Source organism: Neopsephotus bourkii, unplaced genomic scaffold, assembly GCF_033783945.1.
Source record: "Neopsephotus bourkii isolate Nb327-2 ecotype Australia unplaced genomic scaffold, CSIRO-AGI_Nbou_v1 NB_274, whole genome shotgun sequence".
In the NCBI taxonomy this organism is placed as follows: domain Eukaryota; kingdom Metazoa; phylum Chordata; class Aves; order Psittaciformes; family Psittacidae; genus Neopsephotus; species Neopsephotus bourkii.
In genome coordinates, this window is record NW_026900783.1 from 1,672,501 (window position 1) to 1,691,716 (window position 19,216).

At 53.8% G+C, this 19,216-nt stretch overlaps 1 protein-coding gene and 1 long non-coding RNA gene across 15 annotated transcripts in view; one reads left to right on the plus strand and one right to left on the minus strand.

Annotated features, from left to right (window-relative positions):
• EBF3 (EBF transcription factor 3) overlaps positions 1-4,358 on the minus strand; it is a 120,781-nt gene extending 116,423 nt beyond the window's left edge. For all 14 annotated transcript variants that reach the window (XR_009724481.1, XR_009724483.1, XR_009724480.1 and 11 more), the window contains exons 1-4: positions 3,710-4,358; positions 3,346-3,502; positions 2,909-2,972; positions 2,249-2,304 (exon numbers count right to left, since the gene is read on the minus strand). Coding sequence is in view for 8 of the 14 variants with exons in the window: in XM_061346761.1 (XP_061202745.1) it covers positions 2,249-2,304; positions 2,909-2,972; positions 3,346-3,502; positions 3,710-3,843 (411 nt within the window). In the remaining 6 variants the exon portion in view is untranslated. The remainder of the gene's footprint in view (positions 1-2,248; positions 2,305-2,908; positions 2,973-3,345; positions 3,503-3,709) is intronic.
• A 6,075-nt stretch (positions 4,359-10,433) lies between these two features.
• LOC133208675 (uncharacterized) lies at positions 10,434-16,670 on the plus strand. Its single transcript, XR_009724473.1, has 2 exons — positions 10,434-10,756; positions 15,156-16,670. It is a non-coding gene; the product is annotated as an uncharacterized LOC133208675 (long non-coding RNA).
• The last annotated feature ends 2,546 nt before the right edge of the window (positions 16,671-19,216 follow it).

Consider the following 19,216-nt stretch of genomic DNA (forward strand, 5'->3'; position numbering starts at 1 on the left):
AGGACGGTGGAAGCGGCACCGGGGCAGCGGAGCCGGGAACACCGAGCCCAGCCCCGGGGCCGGTGGAGCAGCCGGTGCCCGGGGCTCCATCCCCGCTCCGGAGCTTTCTAGGAGCATTTTCCCCTTGAACCCAGAAGTGCTTTGACACCGCCCTGAGGAATCCCAGGAGCGTGTGGAGCAATATGGTTATTACCGGATGATATTTGGGAAGAAAGTGCTAATGGGCAATCTGGTGTTTATTTTGAAGGCGCTAACAATGATTTTTCTCCAGTAAAAAGGCAGTGTCTGGGCGCACGGCTCAGTGGGTTTTGAGCACGGGCTCGAACAGATGGTGCGGAGCTCGGGGGGTGAGGACGGCCCCGGGCCACCGGGGCTACCGGCCCGGGGAGCCCCTCGCCTCGGCGGGCTCCGAGCTGCCCGCATCCTTGAATGCCCGCGGGGACAGCGGTACCCCCTGCATCGCCACTCCCGTGTTAAATATGGGGGGGGGGAGATAACGCTGAGCCTGACCCAGGCCCAGCCCCGCGGAACAACCGCTCAGGTTTGGATACGCAAACCCAAGTGGGACACACGCACATACAGAGATCTCAGCCCTACCAAGCGGCCTGTAGGCACGGAACGTCTGCTATCGCGGCACCGGGTAACTTCTGGGGATTGTTACTTTCCCTCTGCTACGACCGCGTATTTATAAGTGATTTATATTTTATTTTGGAGCACAAACAGAAATCCATAAACTGTCGGTTCAGCGCCATTGACTCTTTGATCAGTCACCGGGCTATGTTTTTTTCCCCTCCCGTCAGCGAGGGGAGATTAAAAGCCGCGATTTCCAGCGCTCCCGCCGCTGCAAGGGTGCGGAACTTCCGCGAACAATAAAAGCGCGCTTCAATGTATCTCCTCGCAGCCTCCATTCATACACAGCCACCTATTAGACTACTACGGGGATTTCCGACAGCGTTTAGGCGCTGTATACAAAGGAAATAATGCCGAAATAAACCCACACTGGCAACTCAGGAGCGCTCCGAAGTTTAACGGGCTCCTCTGCCACCGACTAGGATCGGTACCGAGGCCGCGGCGATGGGCTCCGACTGGAGATCCTGGCGTTTTATCCCAGGGAGCATTCGGATCCAGCCCGAATTTAACCGAAAGAAGGCGAAAGTTGCGGCGCGGCCGTGCGTGCTGCCTGCGCGGAGTGCAGCCCCTCTGCGCGCCCGCGGGGCCCGGCGGAAGGACCGGCCGAGGCAGCAAAACTAATGCGTGTGGGTAGAAGGGCCCCGGCCGGGGAGCAGGGCAGCGGCACCGGCCTTAATTTCCATCCCTGGGATCGGGTTTCCAGTTACTCCTTATGCTCAGCTCTCTTCCCACACCAAGAAGATAGATTTAAATAATAATAATTTGAAAAGTTAAATTCTCCCCGAAAAAAAATAGAAAAAAGAAAAAAGAAGGAAAAATAAAGGGGGGAAGGAGAAAAAACGGGGGAAAAAGGAAAAAGTTGATTCCATCCAAATCCTGTAAGTGCCTTTTTTAATTGCCGTGGTGCAACGCTGATAACACGTAGTTATCATCGGAAAAGTTGCCCAAGACAGGTTAAATAATTTAATAAGGAGCCGCTTGTAATTATGTTATTTACAAGGTATGACAGAGGTTTGAGGAAGGAACAGGAGCTGATCCCAGGGAAAGGGACGGGTTCGGGTGACCCCTGGAGCACGGAGTTTGAATTATGGAGATGGGGGGCTGAGAGGTGACTGTGGACCAGAGGAGAACAAGGTGACTTTTCACCTCGGCGCATTTCACTTTTAAATCCAAATAAACGCCTTCGCTGTCCTGCAGCATGGAAAAGGGGCTCATGGCGGCCGCTGTCCCCTCGTCCACCCGGGGAAATATCACCACAAAAGTCACACAGCGAGGGGGGGAAACTGCTTTGAGAAATAAACCTGAGCGCCACGATGCTGTTGGGGATTCTTTTTCTCCTCCTTTTTTCCTTCCCTCTCGCCCTCGCTAAATGAATTCTACCCAACATCTGCTCACACGCCGTTGTAACGCCACACTACCGAAAACACACACTACCAAACGATGCCAACGCTTCCTCGAGTAGCAAGCACGCACCTTTTCGGCTTTGGGTAATGCCCTCCAGGTGCAGAAGGAATTACACCGGTCAGTTACAAGCGGGTGAAAGTTACCGGCTTCCCACGCCCCTCGCCAAGGGGAAACTACAAACTTAGGAAGCGAAGAGAAGCGGAAACTTTCTCACCTGTTTGGTCATGGAGTCTATGAGGCGAACGTAGAGGTCCTGCTCCGTCCTGACGCCTGAGGAGGGGAGAGAAACGCCGTCAGAGATCAGCAGCACCCACCCGAGTCACAGCAGGGTCAGGGGCACCCCGAATTAAGCGCTATTCTAATCTAAATTACAAATACATTTAATAAGGACCCCAAAGGCCAGCGATGGGCCGGTGACCGCGTTCCGGCCCCTCCGGAGGCCCTCTGGCGCACCCCCCGGGCCAGGCTCGCTGCAGGGCGCAGGGGACAGGCGCAGGGGGCCGCGGTCGCGTAACCCCAGCGGGCCGAGCTCGGGCTCTGCCTGCTCTGCCCTCTCTTCCCAGCCCCGTCATTCCCATTCATGGCCCAAAAGTGGGAAGAAAAATCAAAATAAGAAGTCCCCGAAAAGTGCGGCTCGGCGGGAGCTCCCCCATCGATCCCCTTTTCCTTCCCACTCCAAGCCCGGCCGGTTCATCATGTGAAGTACCATCGACTTATCGATCGGTTCTGGTTTGTTTTCCTTCGGTGCCGCGGTAAAGCGCCGTGTTTACCCGCGTGCAATTTTAATCTCGACAGCTTTACATCCAAAAGGCCTCGGATAAGAAAAGTGAGACTTATGCTGCGGACGTTCGGAACGGAGACAGCGGCCACTTACCGTTGCTATACAATAACTGAAGTTTATAATGAATCCCATTGTTAGTTTTTTCATTGTTTGGCTCCTGCAAGCAACGATAAATAATTACATTTAGCATGGAAAAATATCCCCCTCCTCCTCCTCCTGCCGCGCGTTTTATTTCGCTTTCTCATCCCTGAAGCGGCTCAGAATTAAGAGAGTTGCAGAAATTCGGCCCACGGTCACTTTTTTGGTGGAGCGGTGATGATGTCATGAGCTCGGTGCGAATATGTCACGCTTAAACCCGGGTTTTCCCGGCGTTAAAACGAGCCGGGCAGTTGCTGAACCCGGGCTTGTTCGGAGCGGCTGCTATAACCCGGGGGGTGGCAGCGGGAATGAACCGGGATCAATTAACCCGCGCTGAAAGGCTTTGGAAGTGGGGGGGAATGAAGGAGAAATAGGGATAGAGGCGGACTTACTTTCTCTTTCTCCACAAAGTCCACAAAAGCCGTTCGCTCAATCTCCACCGGCTGCCCCTGCCTGTCGTACAGAGCTAAGACGAAGTGGAAAAAATTGGATTTTCTGAGATTGGAAGGCGGCTGTTTCTCGAAATGTGCCCGAGCCAGCCCCACGCCGCTGCGGGAGAAAACAAGACAAGGCGTGGGTGAGAGCGGCGGGAAGGGGCGCGCAAGCTCCGCGCCCGCGGAGAGCGGAGCGGGGAGGCTGTAAGTGCTAACGGGGCGGGCGGGGGTGGGGTGGGGTGGTGGTTGAGGGGGGGAATTTACGGCCGGGATGAGAAATACGGGAGGAGAAAAGCGGCGGGAGAGGGGTTGGCAGCCGTACCTTTGGGCGGCCGTGTTGGCGTCCACCACCCCGGCGGTGTGCATCCAGGAGCGGACCGGGTTCATCCCGCTGCCCAGCGGCTCCTCCTTCATGGTCGTCCCGCCTCGTGGTATATTTTCCTGAATCCCAAACATTAAAACAAATTTGGGCAAACCCCAGCTCCTAACCAAAAGGGGTTAAAACGGAGGGAAATGTCAGATAAACGGGGTGGGTTGGTTGTTGCTTGATTTTTCTCTCTCTCTCCGTGGCGACTGGGGGTATAAGAGATGACTTTACTCCCTGTGAGCAGGAGGAGAAAAGCCCAGTTCAAGTCTTGCTTCCTTCTTCACTCTGTCCTGTATTGGCACGACATAAACAATTTACTGAGTACTTCTGTGCGGCGACTTGGACGGCGTTCCAGTGCGGTGGGTTCGGAAAAATAACACAAAAAAAAGGGGGGAAAAAAAAAGGGGGGGAAAAAAAAAAGGGAAAAAAAAGTAAGTGCAGCCGCTGACACCGGGGTGGTGGTTTGGGGGGAGGGGGGGAGAAAACCGGGATAAATGTTGTTGTTGTTGTTGTTTGCAGACGCGCTCTCAACGTGGTGGCATCCTAAGGAAAAGCGCGGAGAGGAGGGAAAAAAAATAAATAAAAAATAAAAGAATAATTTAAAAAAAAAAAAAAAAAGCTTCAGGACACTGCTGAATCGACCACTTTCTGGCAAAGCGCTCCTGCTCCAAAAGACAAATAAACGGGGAGGGAGGCACGGAAAAAAACGCGCCCGCTTGATTACCGCGGAGGTGTTCCCGGGCACACGGGAGGAACAGGGGCGCGGGCCCGCGGCGTCTACGCGGAATGGACGGAGGCGCGCAGAGCCCGGCCCTCCCTCCCCGAGGAGCGCGCCCTGCCCCGGGAGCCGGGCCCCCGCCGCCGCGGGAGACGTGGCGTCACTGATGACGTCGCCAGCGGGCGGGATTAGAGCCATATATGGAGCAAAGGGGGGGTTTGAAGGCGGGCGCCGGCGCGCTCCCGACCGGACTTGGGTCCCGTTCCCCCCCCTCCACATCCCTGAATGGGCTGGGGGGGGACGACCCGGGTCCGGTCGGGAGCGCGCTGTCGGTGTCCCAGTTCTCCTCTTCAAAGTCCTGGACCATCAGTAACCCCCACACACTCCATGTGCAGTGAGGGGTGACCCCCGTGGAAGGGTGTCTGGGACAGAGGAGTTGAGTTTTGGGGGGCACACACAATGGGTGCGAGGCGCGCAGCACCCCCTCACGGGCAGGTATAGATATATACACACATAAATATATATATATTTATTACACACATATATATATCCACGCACGTGGATACGGGTGGGTGAAGTCTTCGTGCGGGTATAGCACAGCTATATGTCTTCCTTGTCCGTATATGTAATATATCTATATATTTATATGTCTATATATCTATATGTCTATATATCTATCTATTTATCTACCTATACATCTAGATATATGCATATATATTTATCTAACTACCTATCTATCTACCTACCTATCTATATATATGTACATATATATCTATATCTATATATAAATACATATCTATAGAAACCTATATATCTAAATATTTATCTATAGATGTTAATCTATAGATATAGATATATCGCTCTATATCCGCCTCGAGTGATGCGCTTTTTCCACCCAGAGTGGTTCAATCCCTGCTTTTATTCCCTTATTTTATTATGATTATTACTACTATTATTATTATTATTATTATTTGGGAGCTGCCAAAGGTCGGTGCATTCCCGTTGTAATGAAGCGCTGGAAAGCCCAACTCCGTGCCAGGAGGAGACCCCCCGATCTCTTCTCCAAGGGGTAAGGAGGAGAAAGGAGGGGGAAAAAAAAGGGAAAAAGATGTGTTAGAAAGCAATCTATTTTGCTGGTGTTGGGGGTTAATGACTATTGCCAAAGATAAGTGAATTATCAAAGCTGTTGCTCTACCCGATCTCAAAATCCATTACATTGCTGGCCGTCTAATTAAATACGTAAGTATAATAAAATCATATTTTATGACTATTTGAGGGTAATGAGATTAGTCTTTAGAAGCGATCGCCACATATTAAAGATGCCACTGTCTATAGAATGTTAATAACCTTAAATCAAAGTGTATGGAAACTAGTCGTGATAAATTAAAAGCAAATTCCGCCTGTTCACAACCAGCCCGCCGCTTTGGAGGTCCAGGATTGCGGATTCCAGCCCCAAACACCTCCACCGCGCAGGAACGAGCAGACCAAAGTTCCCGCACAACGCTTTCGGAGGCGCGCAGACATGTCGGGACCTCCGCCGGGCGCTGCGCACCCCTCCGCGCAACATCCGCCTCCCGCAAACCCGAGGTAAAACAGCCCCGAAACGTTGAAATGAGAAGAGATTTCCCCCCAACAGCCTCAAAACGGTGTCGAAGTCGGGGCTTCCCTCCGCTAACGAATGCTTAAAATCATTTACAGTATCTTTAATTCAGATTACACGCGCCCAGGCGATTTAAATCTGATTACCAAATTAGGAGGTTTTAAAACAAATCCTTTTAAATCTGATACTGTTGACTAAGGAGGGAAAAAAATAAAAGAGAAAGAGAAGGGGGGGGTGGGTGTGAAAAAAGGAAAGTTCCATAAGCCCATCACATAAGGTAACGATCCTGCCCCAGAAAGAAAGGGAGTTTTAAACCTTTTTGACAACAAATGCAGCTGCCCCGCTATTTTGGACGATATTAAGCGAAAATGAATGCAAATCTGTGTTCAGAAGCCATCTGGCCGGGGACGGGGGAATCAGCTGCTCTTCACAACAGGCTCTGAGGCTGAATCTATTGCAGCTCATTTTCTACATCATCTGGTCCTGCACCCAAAGCGTGGAAAATACGGTCTTTATCATTCACCAACTTTAGCTTTTTTTTCTTCCCCCCCCCATCACTCCGCGCCTGGCTCCCGGCAGCCCGCCCGCTCCGCGCCCCTTCCGCATCTCTCCGCGCCGGCCGTCCCGCAGGGAAAACCGCCCCCCCACCCCCCCCCGCAACTCCTTCTCTGGGGCTGCGAGCGGAGCAGGGCCCGGTGTGGACGCAACAGCGGGAAGCGGCCGCCGCGGAGCGCTCCGAGGGGGCCCGGCCGCCGCCGCGGCACCTTACGCGGGAGCCGGCGGGAGCGGGGCCGGCGCCGGGCGGGCGGAGGTGGTGATGGGGGGGGGGGGACACAGCAGAGCCGGGGCCTCCTCCTCCTCCCTTCTCCTCCCTCCTCCTCCTCCAAGTCTCCCTTTTGTGTGAATTTACGGGGTGAGGCTCCAGTGATCCCCCCGCAAATTTGCATTTAAATAGCGACATCAAGCGACTCGCGTGCCACACGCCACTGGGCTCCCAGATGTCGCGGCCAGGCCGCTCAGATGGCCGCAGCCCAGCTGTCCCGTCCTCCACCCCCCGTCCCCCCCCACCCCTCACCATCCCCCGGGCCGCGGGACCTCCGCGCCCGCGGTAAATCACGCCTCCCCCTTCCTCCCTCCGCGCAGCGCAATGACACCTAATGACACGCTGGGCAGATTTAAACGGATCGCCTCGTCCCCTCGCTGCCGTGGGAGTCTCCTAAACTTTATTATTTTATTTATTATTTTATAACACCCCCCGAGACTATTAGCGTAATAATTTAAATTATTGTTATTATTACTATTATTATTTATTCCTCTAATTTCCCATTTCATCCTTAAACGGCAGAACTTTCAGCCCGCATTAACCGATCCACATGGGCCGCTGGTCGGGATTTCCCTTGCCCCGCACACCCCCCAGCCCCAGGAGCTGTTCCCACCCCACAAACTTTCCCAGCGGAAAGTTGCGCAGGGCAAGGCCTGCCCTGCCCTCCGCCAGCCTCCGCTGCCCGCTGCGCAAGCCCGCGGAGGTTCATAGCCCAGTTTTATTGTTTAGAGGCACCGGCACTGCCGCCGCACTCGGTCCCGGGGGGGTCATTGATGTCCGGTTGGACCGGGCCCCCCCCCGCCAAGTTCCCACCGTCCGCGCTGCGGAGCTGACAGAAATCGGTATTTTCGGGGATTTTCAGTACAGCGGATGCTCAGGACCGCGGCCGCGCTCTCCGGTGGGGCTTGGCCGCCGGCGGGTTAAACCCACGGGGGAGGGCAGCAATTACCGCAGAGGCGCAAAGCCATGGAAGGCCCGACCTTATTTTGCGCTGGGGGCGCGCAGCCTGCGCGCAAGGCGGAGCGGCGGCCGTGCCGAGGCCGAGCCCTCGGCGGGGTTCAGGCGCTGCCGAAGAGGTTTCGGGGCTCGCGGCCACCCTCCTGCGCTAGCTAAGGGCCCCGCAACGGGCCCGGTGTGCGGGCGAGTCCCCCCTTGTGTGCTCCGGCCCCGCTCGCCGACCCCCGCCGCCCGCCCTTCGGTGCTTGAGCCCCGGCTCGGTTCGGTGCTCGAACGCAAATTCCTGAGCACCTCCGGCCCGGGGAAGGGAAACGAACGGGGACAGCGGTGGGGAACGGGCACTGCCCGCCCCGCGGAGCTCCGCTGCAGCGCAGGGCAGGCGGATCACCCTCTCGGCGTCGCGCCGCTGCTCCGCGAGGGCGGAGCAGGGCGATGAGGGGGTGGAAAGTGGGTGTCTCTTCCCCTGCCCTGAGGCCCCGAGGTCGGCCGCAGGCGCACTTTGCGCTGCCTTGCGCGGCCCTCGGCCAGACTGCGCGGCGAGGTGGTGCAGGCGTCTCGGAGTAGAGAAACTGCGCGTCGGCGCAGGGGTGTTTTACTCAAACGGGAGATTGGTCCTGCGCTGCTGCGGGCGGGATTTCACCGTCCGGTGCCCCGATATTGTTAAATCAAGAATTAGTACTCTTTTAAAACATATGTGCATATATAGATATAGATATATATAAAAACAGGGGGGGAAAAAGGCTAAAACGTTCCCGGACCGGCATCCAGCCCCCGCAAGAGCCTTCCCTCGGCACGGAGAACCCCCCGCGGCCCCGCTCCCGGCTCCCACTTGTCCGACGGCGCGGCCCGGCGCTGCGATCCCGGAGGGGCTCCGGGAGGCCGCTGCCTCGACCGCCCCTTCCCCTCTCCCCGGGCCCCGTGAGGAGGGACTTGGGGAGGTCTCTGGTCCTCACCAGCCCCGGGCCGCCCCGCGGTGAGGCGAGGAATGGGCGCGGGCGCGCAGCCGGGGAATTGGCGGCCGGACGGGTCCTATGGTGCAGTAAGAACAATATAAACTGAGTCCAACTGTACAAACAGGGATCGATCAGATAATTTCAGATATTATAATTGGCTTTAATTAAACACACTTCGTTCTAATTAACTCTGAAATTTTAGCATGCTTTGGGACGTCGGTGTCTGATTTGATATTGTCAGTCCAGATGTCCTAATAAAATTCAATCCTCCACTCAAGACTTCAATATTCACTAAGAACAAAATGCAAATTAAATGTAAAACCTAAAGTATCGCCAAAGGTATAATCAAGAAAGGTGTCTCCAAACTTCTCACTTTTTATTACGCCGTAGTTAGAAAATGCAGATTACATCCTGACAAGACCTCCGCTGAATAAAATCCACCTTAACTCTTTCAGGGGCCGAGGCGCTGCCCTGCAGGGATCCGCTCGCATCCTCGGCCAGCACAAGGCGGGGGGGAAAGCCCAGGAGCCGAGGCGGAGAACCTCGGAGAACCGCGGAACGGGGTCCGCCGCCGCACCGCGGAGCGGAACTTCCCGCTGTAACAAGGACCGCGGAGGGCAGCGGGGGGTTCCGGGCACGGTGCTGCGGGCGGGGGGTACCCAGAGTTCGCCTCCCCCCGGTGGGGCACACACGGAACACCCCCCTCTTGCCCTCCGTTTCCCTGCAAGCGGCCTTTCAACCGTGGGAGCGGGCGCAAATCACGGAGGAGCCTCACCGGGGGGAGACCCCGCGCTGCGCACCCCGCGGCCGGCGGGGCCGGCGGTTCCCTCGCTCCACATCTGTATGTTTTCCATGCTAATGGGGGCACTTAAAGCTGTTGCTAATTTAACTTTTCCATACATTTCCCCCCCCTTTCCAAAAGGCCGCGGCGCGCTGCATTTGCATTTTCTTTAGGATATTGAAATGAAAAGCTGCCGGGCGGCGAAGCTGCCCCGGGCATAGCTGGGGGCCGTGCCGAAATAAAACCAGCCAAAGAACACAAGAAAGAAGGACGCAGCCTCCCCTTCCAGACTATTAATAAGCAATTTGTCCCGCCGCTATTTACATTGCAAAGACCGGCGGCCGCCCAACGCTTCCAAAGCGCGGAAATTCCGCGCTGGAGCTGTTCGGGCTCACCCCGCGCCGTAGAATTCCCACTGAATTCCCGAGCGCCCGGCGGAGGAACGCGCCGTGATCCCGATGAACAACAAGTGCGGGGACGGATGGTTCCCTCGCGGGTCCCCGGCTCTGCGCGGGTGCCGTGTGCCATCTACAGGACACTGCGCGGGTGGCCGCGCACCGCCCGCGGGGGAGCACCGGGCTTCTCGCCCCTTCAACTTTCGAACGCCGCGTGGAAACTTTGCGGGTGACAAAAGCTGCGGTTTGGAGGCGTGAGGCTCAAGGTGGGGGGAAACGCAAGAGGTGAAACCGGGAGATAATGCGGTTTGATTTGTTAGTCTAACTCCGCGATTTGAGAGTTGATGTCCCCAAAGACCCGGGGAGCTTCCCCCCCCCCCCCCCTTTATTTATTTTTATTAAAACATCAATCTACTCCGGAGCTGGGTGAACTCAGTTTCACCTAGAGAACATAAAATTCCCCATACCAAGGAAATAAGCACCTTTCATAAATCAGCACTATTCCTGACAGATCGATCAATTTTTGGTTGTTAATCCGAAAGGAGGAGTTTTAATTGCTTCCTGCCTTCCAGCCCGGGCACCTCGCAGCGCCGGCTCCGGCACAAGCCCGGCTCTTCCCCTTCCATGCTCGGCCGGGGGAAAAGCCGCCGAGACCCCGCGCAGCGCCGCGTAGAGCAGCGCCAGCCGCTCTACCTGCACGCCGTCGGCAAGGACCCGTGCGGGGTGCTCAGCGGGGCGCGCAGACGCGCGGTGCTGCGCGCACGGCTCGTCCCAGGTAAGCGGGCGCTCCGCCACCCGCCCGCGCTCCTTCCGCCCCCCGCACCCCCCGCGGACGCGGGCGCTTACCTTACGCGGCTAATGAAGCCGGGGAGAGGTTTTCCGTGGGAAAAGGGGAGCGTTTATTGAGGACGGGGAGGGGGGGGGGAAGGGGGGAAGGGGGGAGGCGGCGGGGTGTGCGTGTGCCCTGCGCGCTTTCAGACACCACTTACCCGCTGCGCAGCCTCGCCGCGGCTCGGCGCTGCGCGGCGCGCAGCAGTGCGCAAGCGCCCCCCCACCCCTGGTCCGCGCTGTGCGGGAGGGAGGCGGGTGGAGGAGGGGGGGGAACCCGACCCCCCCCTCCCCTCCCCCAATGGGACACCCCCAAAACCCCGGAGGGGAGCTGAAGCGATGGGGGGGGAAGCCCCGCTGCCGGTTGCGCTGCCGCGGAACGGCGGGTGAGCGACTCTCGGAGCAAAACGCGTTCGGAACTCAACAGTTTGTCCGGCGGGGCCGCAGCCCCCGCCTCGCCTCCGGTCGATGCGGGGCAGAAACCGCGTGTTTCGAAAGTACCGGACTATTTGAGTTCACATCCAACGCTCCCCGCTCCCGGGATGGAGCTTCCAAGAACTTCCCAGCTCCTCGGATATCGCATCTGGAAGATTGTGTGGCCGTGCTGGCGGGGCAGCGCACAAAGAACCCGGGATAAACCGTGTTTGGGTTATTCCTGCTCTTCCCTTCCCTCTGCCAGCCCAGTCCAGAGCTCCTGCAGCGCTGGTTAATCCTCCAGGAGGGGACAACCGCTGCGATAAGCAAGCTCGGTGCTACAGGGATGCTCTCTAGTGATGAGACGTCTTTGTAAGTGATTTAAGTTCACAAGATGTGAAGGTATTTAGGAAGAAAGCAGCAGCTGCCAAGTCAGGCAGGTTCCTGCAGTGAAGTGAAGGCACCGTTTGGGAATGGAGCTCCATTTCTATAAGGAAATAAGTCTATCAGTGCTGACCCTGGTTATTAATTCAGGTAATATTCAGCATTAGGTCCTGACAGCAGCTACTTTCCGGTTGGGTTTTAATTCACTTTAATTCTAGGTAAACAGAGGAGGCCATCCCCAGGGATTTGGGGGCATCAGACCTGTGTCTGGAGTGGGTACGGGGATGGTGGCTGTGGCCAGCACTACCCTGGTCCATCACAGAGATGTCAGCTTGTATTGAACACTGGGACCTCACACGGGGTTGCTTCTGCTGTGTTTGCCCATGGACAAGCCCTGCTGCTGCTTGCACCAGGGTGATGGCTTGGGAAACAGCTGTCCAGATGTGCTGGAGGTGTTTAAATGTGGGGTTAGACATAGAGAAGACAAACAATGCTTGTCCCACTCTCCAGTGCCCTGGTGTGTCCCCATTGCAGGTCTGGTCAGTGGAGGTGCTTCAGCTTGGAGTCCAGTGGAAGGTGTTTCATGGAGAGAGGACCTGGATCTGGTGCTCCACTCGGAATCCCTGATGGTGGCCTCGGGAATCCTCCCAGGAGTAATGTACCAGGAGTGGGACATTAATTGTTTTCCAGTACACCGATTGCATGGGTTGGTAAAGCTCAGTTCATGGGGGTTCATTTCAGGGATAGTTTCAGAGCTGATGCCTGGAAAGCTGTGAAAAACACACATGTTTTTAGAAGTGTTCCTGTCTAGAGAGAAGAGAAAGGTCTTTGTGGGTTTTGTAAAGTCAGCATGGGTGAAACATCCCGCACAGAAGGGACGTGGACCTGCTTGAGCAAGTGCAGGGGAGGCCACGGAGCTGCGAGGGCTGGAGCAGCTCTGCTCTGGAGCCAGGCTGAGAGAGCTGGGCTGGGGCAGCCTGGAGAAGAGAAGGCTCCTGAAGGGGAGACCTGAGAGCAGCTCCAGTGCCTAAAGGGGCTGCAGGAAACCTGGAGAGGGGCTTGGGACAAGGGCCTGTAGGGACAGGCCAAGGGGAATGGCTTGAACCTGCCCGAGGGGAGACTGAGCTGAGCTCTTAGGCAGAAGCTCTTCCCTGTGAGGGTGCTGAGGCGCTGGCACAGGGTGCCCAGAGAAGCTGTGGCTGCCCCATCCCTGGCAGTGCTCAAGGCCAGGTTGGACACAGGGGCTTGGAGCAAGCTGCTCCAGTGGAAGGGGTCCCTGCCCGTGGTAGGGGCTGGAGCTGGAGGAGTTTTAAGGTCCCTTCAACCCAAACCAAGCTGGGATTATATTCTGTGATACTGATTGTGCCACCCTTCTGTTGCAAGGAGCATCCCCAATCCACTTTTTATAATGTAAAACCATCATCTATTTTCCACATGCCTGCTGTGCTCTTTGGAGAAGAAAGCTGGGTTCTGCTCAAGCCTTTTGAATCAACAGCACACAGTGCTGGAGGTTAAGTACTTTAGTGGGAAGTGTCAGGGATGTAAGAGGACATTGACTGGAGCAGCGGCCCCTTCCTTAAGGAACTGTCTTTGTGCGCAGGCTGCAGTCCCCTGGCTCAGGACCATGGGGAAGCAGGGTTGTGGGGTGGGAGGTCACCTACTGTGTGGCCAGCGGTTCAAGAGGAGCTGTGGCAGCAGCGTCCATAGGGGACCACACCAGCCAGAATCACAGCAACCTCCCAGCGGGCAGGGAGCCCTGTCAGGCAGCCGCCTCTCCCTCCGCATCAGGAATTCAAACAAGAACCAGCAGCGACAGGGAATGCTTGCCTCCGGGCCTGTTTGCTAGCGCAAAAAGTGCTGCGACCTGCTGCTGGAGACAGCTGGGGCGAGGGAGGAAAACGGGAGCGTCAGGAAAAACCCAAAACAAACAGCAGCAAAGAGAATAACTGAATTTAAATACCGCGAGCGGAGCCTTCCATGAGCAGACGCTGCTGGGAATGATCTCAGGCACCCCGATCCAAGAAGGCTTCCTTTTTAAAAGGGAAACGGCCTAATCAAGATGTATGTGCCTGGCAATACACTTGCAGGCAGAGTAAGTTGGAGTTATCTGCTTCAATTACATGCACTGACTGTGCTCTTGTCCTAACAGAGGATGTGAATCATAAATATAAAGCAGCTTTTCCCAAACCTGTATCTTAGTTGATTCCCTCAGCTCTCATCATGAGTTGTATATGAAGTATGTGGCTGCCCCATCCCTGGCCGTGTTGAAGGCTGGGTTGGATGGGGTTTGGAGCAAGCTGCTCTAGTGGAAGGTGTCCCTGATCATGGCAGGGGCTGGAGCTGGAGGAGCTTTAAGGTCCCTTCCAACACAAACCAGGCTGGGATTCGATGTGAAGGAGAATTTACAAGGGGAAAACACTGTGAATATTTCCAAGTAATCATAGAATCAGGGAATGGTTAAAGTTGGAAGGGACCTTAAAGACAAGGGTTTCGACCCCTTTGAGCAAGTTCGTACCCCACCTGTGCCCACCAAAAGCTGATTTAGAGATGATGCGATTGGCAAACCCACAAATCATTCCTTCTCCTTGCTCCTGTCCCTGCTTTCTGCCCAGCATCCCTGCAATGGCTCATGTTGGGACTTGGATACCTTGGATAGCCTTTGACATCTCATCCCTGTCCCTGCTATAACGTGCGAAGTTCTGAGTCATAGTGCATCAGGGATTGTGCTTTGCAGCCAGAAAGGCAAAGCAGGAGCACACCCAGGCATATCTTGCTGTTTGTTTCCATTCACATTCCATGTTTTTATAGCCTGAATCCTGGAAGTGGACAGTGTTGCTGCTAGAGCAGCGTTATGAAAAATGAACTTTGGCCGAACGCAAACAGCAAATAAAGCAGGAAATGAGTTAAAATATGCTGTGGGCCTTGGTTCCTTTTGAGGTTAAATGAGTGGTCCCGAGTGTCAGCACCTCGTAGACCTGCCGAGATGTGTTTTGAACCCACTAAATAATAGATTTCAGTGTGGGTTTATTTGTCTGCTTCATTTTGGGTGGAATTATAGCCCAAATCTGCTTATCTCTGTGTGTTACTGGTAAGAGAAAGTTGTGTTTTGTTGATTGAATTGACTTCACCATCAGACGCTCAGCTTTTTAAAGGGACATATGATTAACCACTCTTTTACTAACAGAATTTATAGAAGGCATAAGTAGGAGTGTCATTATTTACTGCTTCTGTATTAGTGTAATAGCTGTGAAATCTAGACAGAAAATAAGACATATATTTGAAAACAACCCCCTATGCCCTGTTCTAGGGCATCAGCTCAGAAGTGAAGCTGGCACCACGACATCCCAGATCCCAGAAAGCAAGAAGTTGGGGGATATTTAAACTAATTCATTAGTGCATCTTGAATAGTCACAGTACCAGAAGGTTTTTGCTACCTGCAATTCCCCATTCCAATGCTCTGCTCATAAATAGTGCTGCAAATATGCTTTTCTGGCTTCTTTTTTTTACAAGTGATGGATTTACCTCCTAACTTTGCTCTTGTTTCACAGACTTTCATAGGACCCTTGGACAGTTTATAGACACCAGCTGACACCTATAAGGTTCACCTGAAGCTGTTCAGCAATTTAAAACACCACACTGCGATTTACCTGCAACTCTTAATGCACCAAAAGGGGAAAAATTGATCAGAGTGGATGAGGAACTCCTCTGTTCTGTCTCTAGAATGGGGATGTAAAGCTGTCAGGTTTTACAACTGCCCTCACAGTGCTTCAATTAAAGAGAGCTTCTGAGGGGCATTGCTCTCCCAGCCTGAGGTCCTGATGATCCCAGCACAGCCCCAGCCATGGTGGGGGTCCAGTGCTGGGTTGGGGTGCGAGGAAGCAGCATCATCAGCATCAGCAGCATCATCAGCATCAGCATCATCAGCATCAGCATCATCAGCATCATCAGCATCAGCATCCTCACCCTTTCCCGAGAAAGGTACCAACAGCTCACACATGGCCGTGTGGTGTTTATTAACTTTATTTAACCTGATAAAGTGAAATTAGCAAAAGTATAATAAAAATGGGAAGGAAAACCCCTTATTTTATGACTTTTGAGAGCCTTTGCTAGTGCCAGGCAGCCTGGGCAGAAGGAAGCCCAGTGGTTTGCCCAGCCCAGGTCCAGAGGATGCAGGCAATGAGTCTTCAGGGCACCAGCACACGCTCCTCAGGTTAATCACTGTTTTTAACATCTTCAAACTTAATCTGACAAGCTCAGATGCTCAAAATAAAGGGACATAAATAAAACAACAACTTGCAAGATGCTCTTTATCCATCCTGTGCCATTTCTCCTTTACACCTCGTGTTTTCACCCCAACCAAAGTATCCAGGCAGGCTGGTAATCGTGTCTTTGTCTCAGTGGGAAGCTGGGAGGCTCTTGCAATCAGCTGCAGCATCTGTAAATCCGGGTAAAGCAGCGGCTCTCGCCCTAATCCCACTCCTCACAATCCCCTCAAGTTTGATCATCTGAAGAAAGCCACCTCCTCGCTCGGTATTTATCATCTTTCAGACAGTAGCAGACAGTGATCTTTTACTCCCTCATGCAACATTTCCGTGAGCGTTATATATTTCAGAGACATTTTCATGTATGTATATGCTAGGAATTGTATGCAATATCCCAGAATGGCTCCACCAGTAGCGTACAGGGAAACATTATAGTATTAACCACCTCTCACCTCGCCCATTACTGTGTTTCTTTTCCTAACGTACTGCAGTATAAGAAGCATCTGATTTCCTGTTTAAGTGCCATATAATCACTTGTTACACATAACAGCACACTTCCTTTTAATGCTTAAATCCTGGGAGCTGCGATTTCCAGAGGCCTCGTGACTGCTTCAGCGATCCTCTATGAATCGTTGAGCCCATCAGACCTGATCCCTGGAATAAAACAGCCCACGGGGCTTCCCGGAGTCCTCGTTGGATATGGACACAATATATCATGTCGATTAAAGGAAAAAGGTGGGTGATAGAGATGCACAACTGCTGGTAAGCTTTTTCTGATTAATTAATCATAGATTTATAGAATCCCAGCCTGGTCTGGGTTGGAAGGGACCTCAAAGCTCCTCCAGCTCCAACCCCTGCCACGGGCAGGGACCCCTTCCACTGGAGCAGCTTGCTCCAAGCCCCTGTGTCCAACCTGGCCTTGAGCACTGCCAGGGATGGGGCAGCCACACACTTCATGTACAACTCAGGATGTGAGCTGAGGGAATCAATGAGGTTGAGCAATGACTCAACCTCATACTTCAAATTACATTAAGCAGTAATATTTATTAGCATAAGACAACTCCACACATGCTCTGTCAGTGCCTCAAGCCCCTAGCTGAGAAGCTGGAGCATCCATGCCCCCCATCCCAGGAGGCGACATCCCAAACCGTGTCCCCGTCTTGGGGCTGTGATGCTGATGCTCTGCTCAGCCTCTAAAACCCCCGGGAAGACACCGCTCTGGGGTCACCCCCTTCCCAGTGAGCTGGGGTTTGCTGCGGATGGGAAGGGGACGGGTCTGTGGTCTACAGCTGCACATTGCAGACATGGCCTGGGAACCTTTTAAATGAGGCATCACTGTGTGGCTGCCAGGGGTTGTGGGTGACAGGATGGGGCGGCTCTGATGGTTCCATCCAGTGTTGCATGGCCATACTTCTTGCTGTGACTTCCCAGATATAAGTGGCTGTGTCTATAGCAGTGGGTGATTTGGTGTGCTGGGGTGTTTTGGGAGAGCTCCAATGCAGGCTTGGTTGTGTGTATGCCACAAGCCCTGGGCATGATGCCACCACTGAGTGCCAGTGCATTGCCTGCACCAGCACAGAGCCAGGGTTTCCAACATCACTGGCCTTAGAACCAAAATATCCCAGCCTGGTTTGTGCTGGAAGGGACCTTAAAGCTCATCCAGTTCCAGCAACCTGCCTTGGGCAGGGACACCTTCCACTAGAGCAGCTTCTCCAAGCCCCATCCATCCTGGGTTTGAGAGCTGGGTCACTGCAGCTGTGCTGCTGCATGGGTGTTCTGTGTGCAGAATGGGCTCCATCTGGGGCTTTTAGAAGCAAGCTGGGTGAGTAATTCCTCCTTTGCCATTGGCAGAGATTTTGGGCTGTAGATTCAGAGAACCAGGCCCTGGAGGAGCTCCCCAGCTACACTGAAGCATAGGAAGGGAGGATGTGCCCCAGCTGTGCAGCACTCTCAGAACACCCACAACATTGATTCATTCATTCAGGTGTGGAGGGGGAGATTGGGTGAGAAACAATGAGGGCTTGGTTGCCTTCACTTAGCAGTGAGGCAGGGCAGTGGCACAGGATGTGCCATGTGCTGGTCATCAGGGAGAGAAGGGTTTGCTCAGGTGGGTGCAATAATCCCAGTGAGGATTTATTTGGTGGCCCAGGCAAGACTGTTCCTTTGGGATTGCATCAGTGAAGGGGTGTTCTTTCTCATTTGTACTCAAGAGATGAGTAAGGGGAGAAGCTTCTGTGTGCATGAAGAGGTCTTGTCCTGCTGGTGCAGAGTTTGCTCATTGATGTAGGATGGATGGGATCAGTTGTATTCCTCATAGGTAAGTAAGCTGATAAAAGTTTGCAGTGTTAACCTTGGGTGCTTTAAAAGCCCAACAACCTGTGAGTTTTGGGATGCTGTGTGTGTGCAGGGAGTCTGATGTCTGGATTTATCAGACAGGGAGTGCTAATGTTGCAGTTTTGATGTGCCTTGTGGTGGTGTCCTCAAGCTGCCTGCAATCTTGGGTGATAGAGGTTTTGGGAGCTGTGAGTGCTGTACCATGTGGAGTACTTGCAGGCTGATGCAGTAGTTGAAGTGGACAGCTTGATGGAAGAACATGGGAAGCCTCTTGTTAAGCACTAATACTGGGCACTGAGACTGTTCATAAGCTTGTGTTTCCTCCTCTAAGGAGAAGAGCTCATGTGCATGCAATAATGTGCTATGGTTTAGTAAACTTACTCTAAGTTACTACTTTGAGAATGGTGTGAAGATGGGAGGTGGATGCTAGGAGGCCAAGTGAGGGTTTGTGTGTAGCTCGTTTTGGCTGGTGCCCCCATAAGGGGTGTAAAACCTCATGTGCTATTGTTTTCATGGCAGAAACACAAAGATTGTCCAAATCCAGGGGTTAAATATGGTTTAACAGACACCAAAAAGGCAAGTGGGGAAGGGAATTCACAAGGCAAATTGCTGCTGCTTTGTCTCTCTCTATGCAAAGAGGGAGAAGTTTCTTAACAGGGTTTGTTTGTAGGAGCTCAAAGCCATGCTATGTGGAGAGCATCTCCCACACGTTGGAGCTGACCGTCTAATGACAGTGCTTTTAAGGGTTTTGTTGCAGTCTGTGTCCACAGATGCAGACTGGAATCTGCTCGTTACAGCTGGAATGCCTCAGGGATGTAATCTTAGGGCTCTAATTTCATGGTGGTGAGGCCAAAGGCAAGAAATATCTTTTCTGGGCATGGTAAGAAAACCAAACCACCCATTGTGGGTCTGCTCTGGCAGTGCCCAGGAGTGCAGATACCCCAAACCACCCTGAGGGCAGCAGCCTGGGACACCCCTGGTGTTGCAGCCCCAGCCAAGCCCTTGTGAGCAAA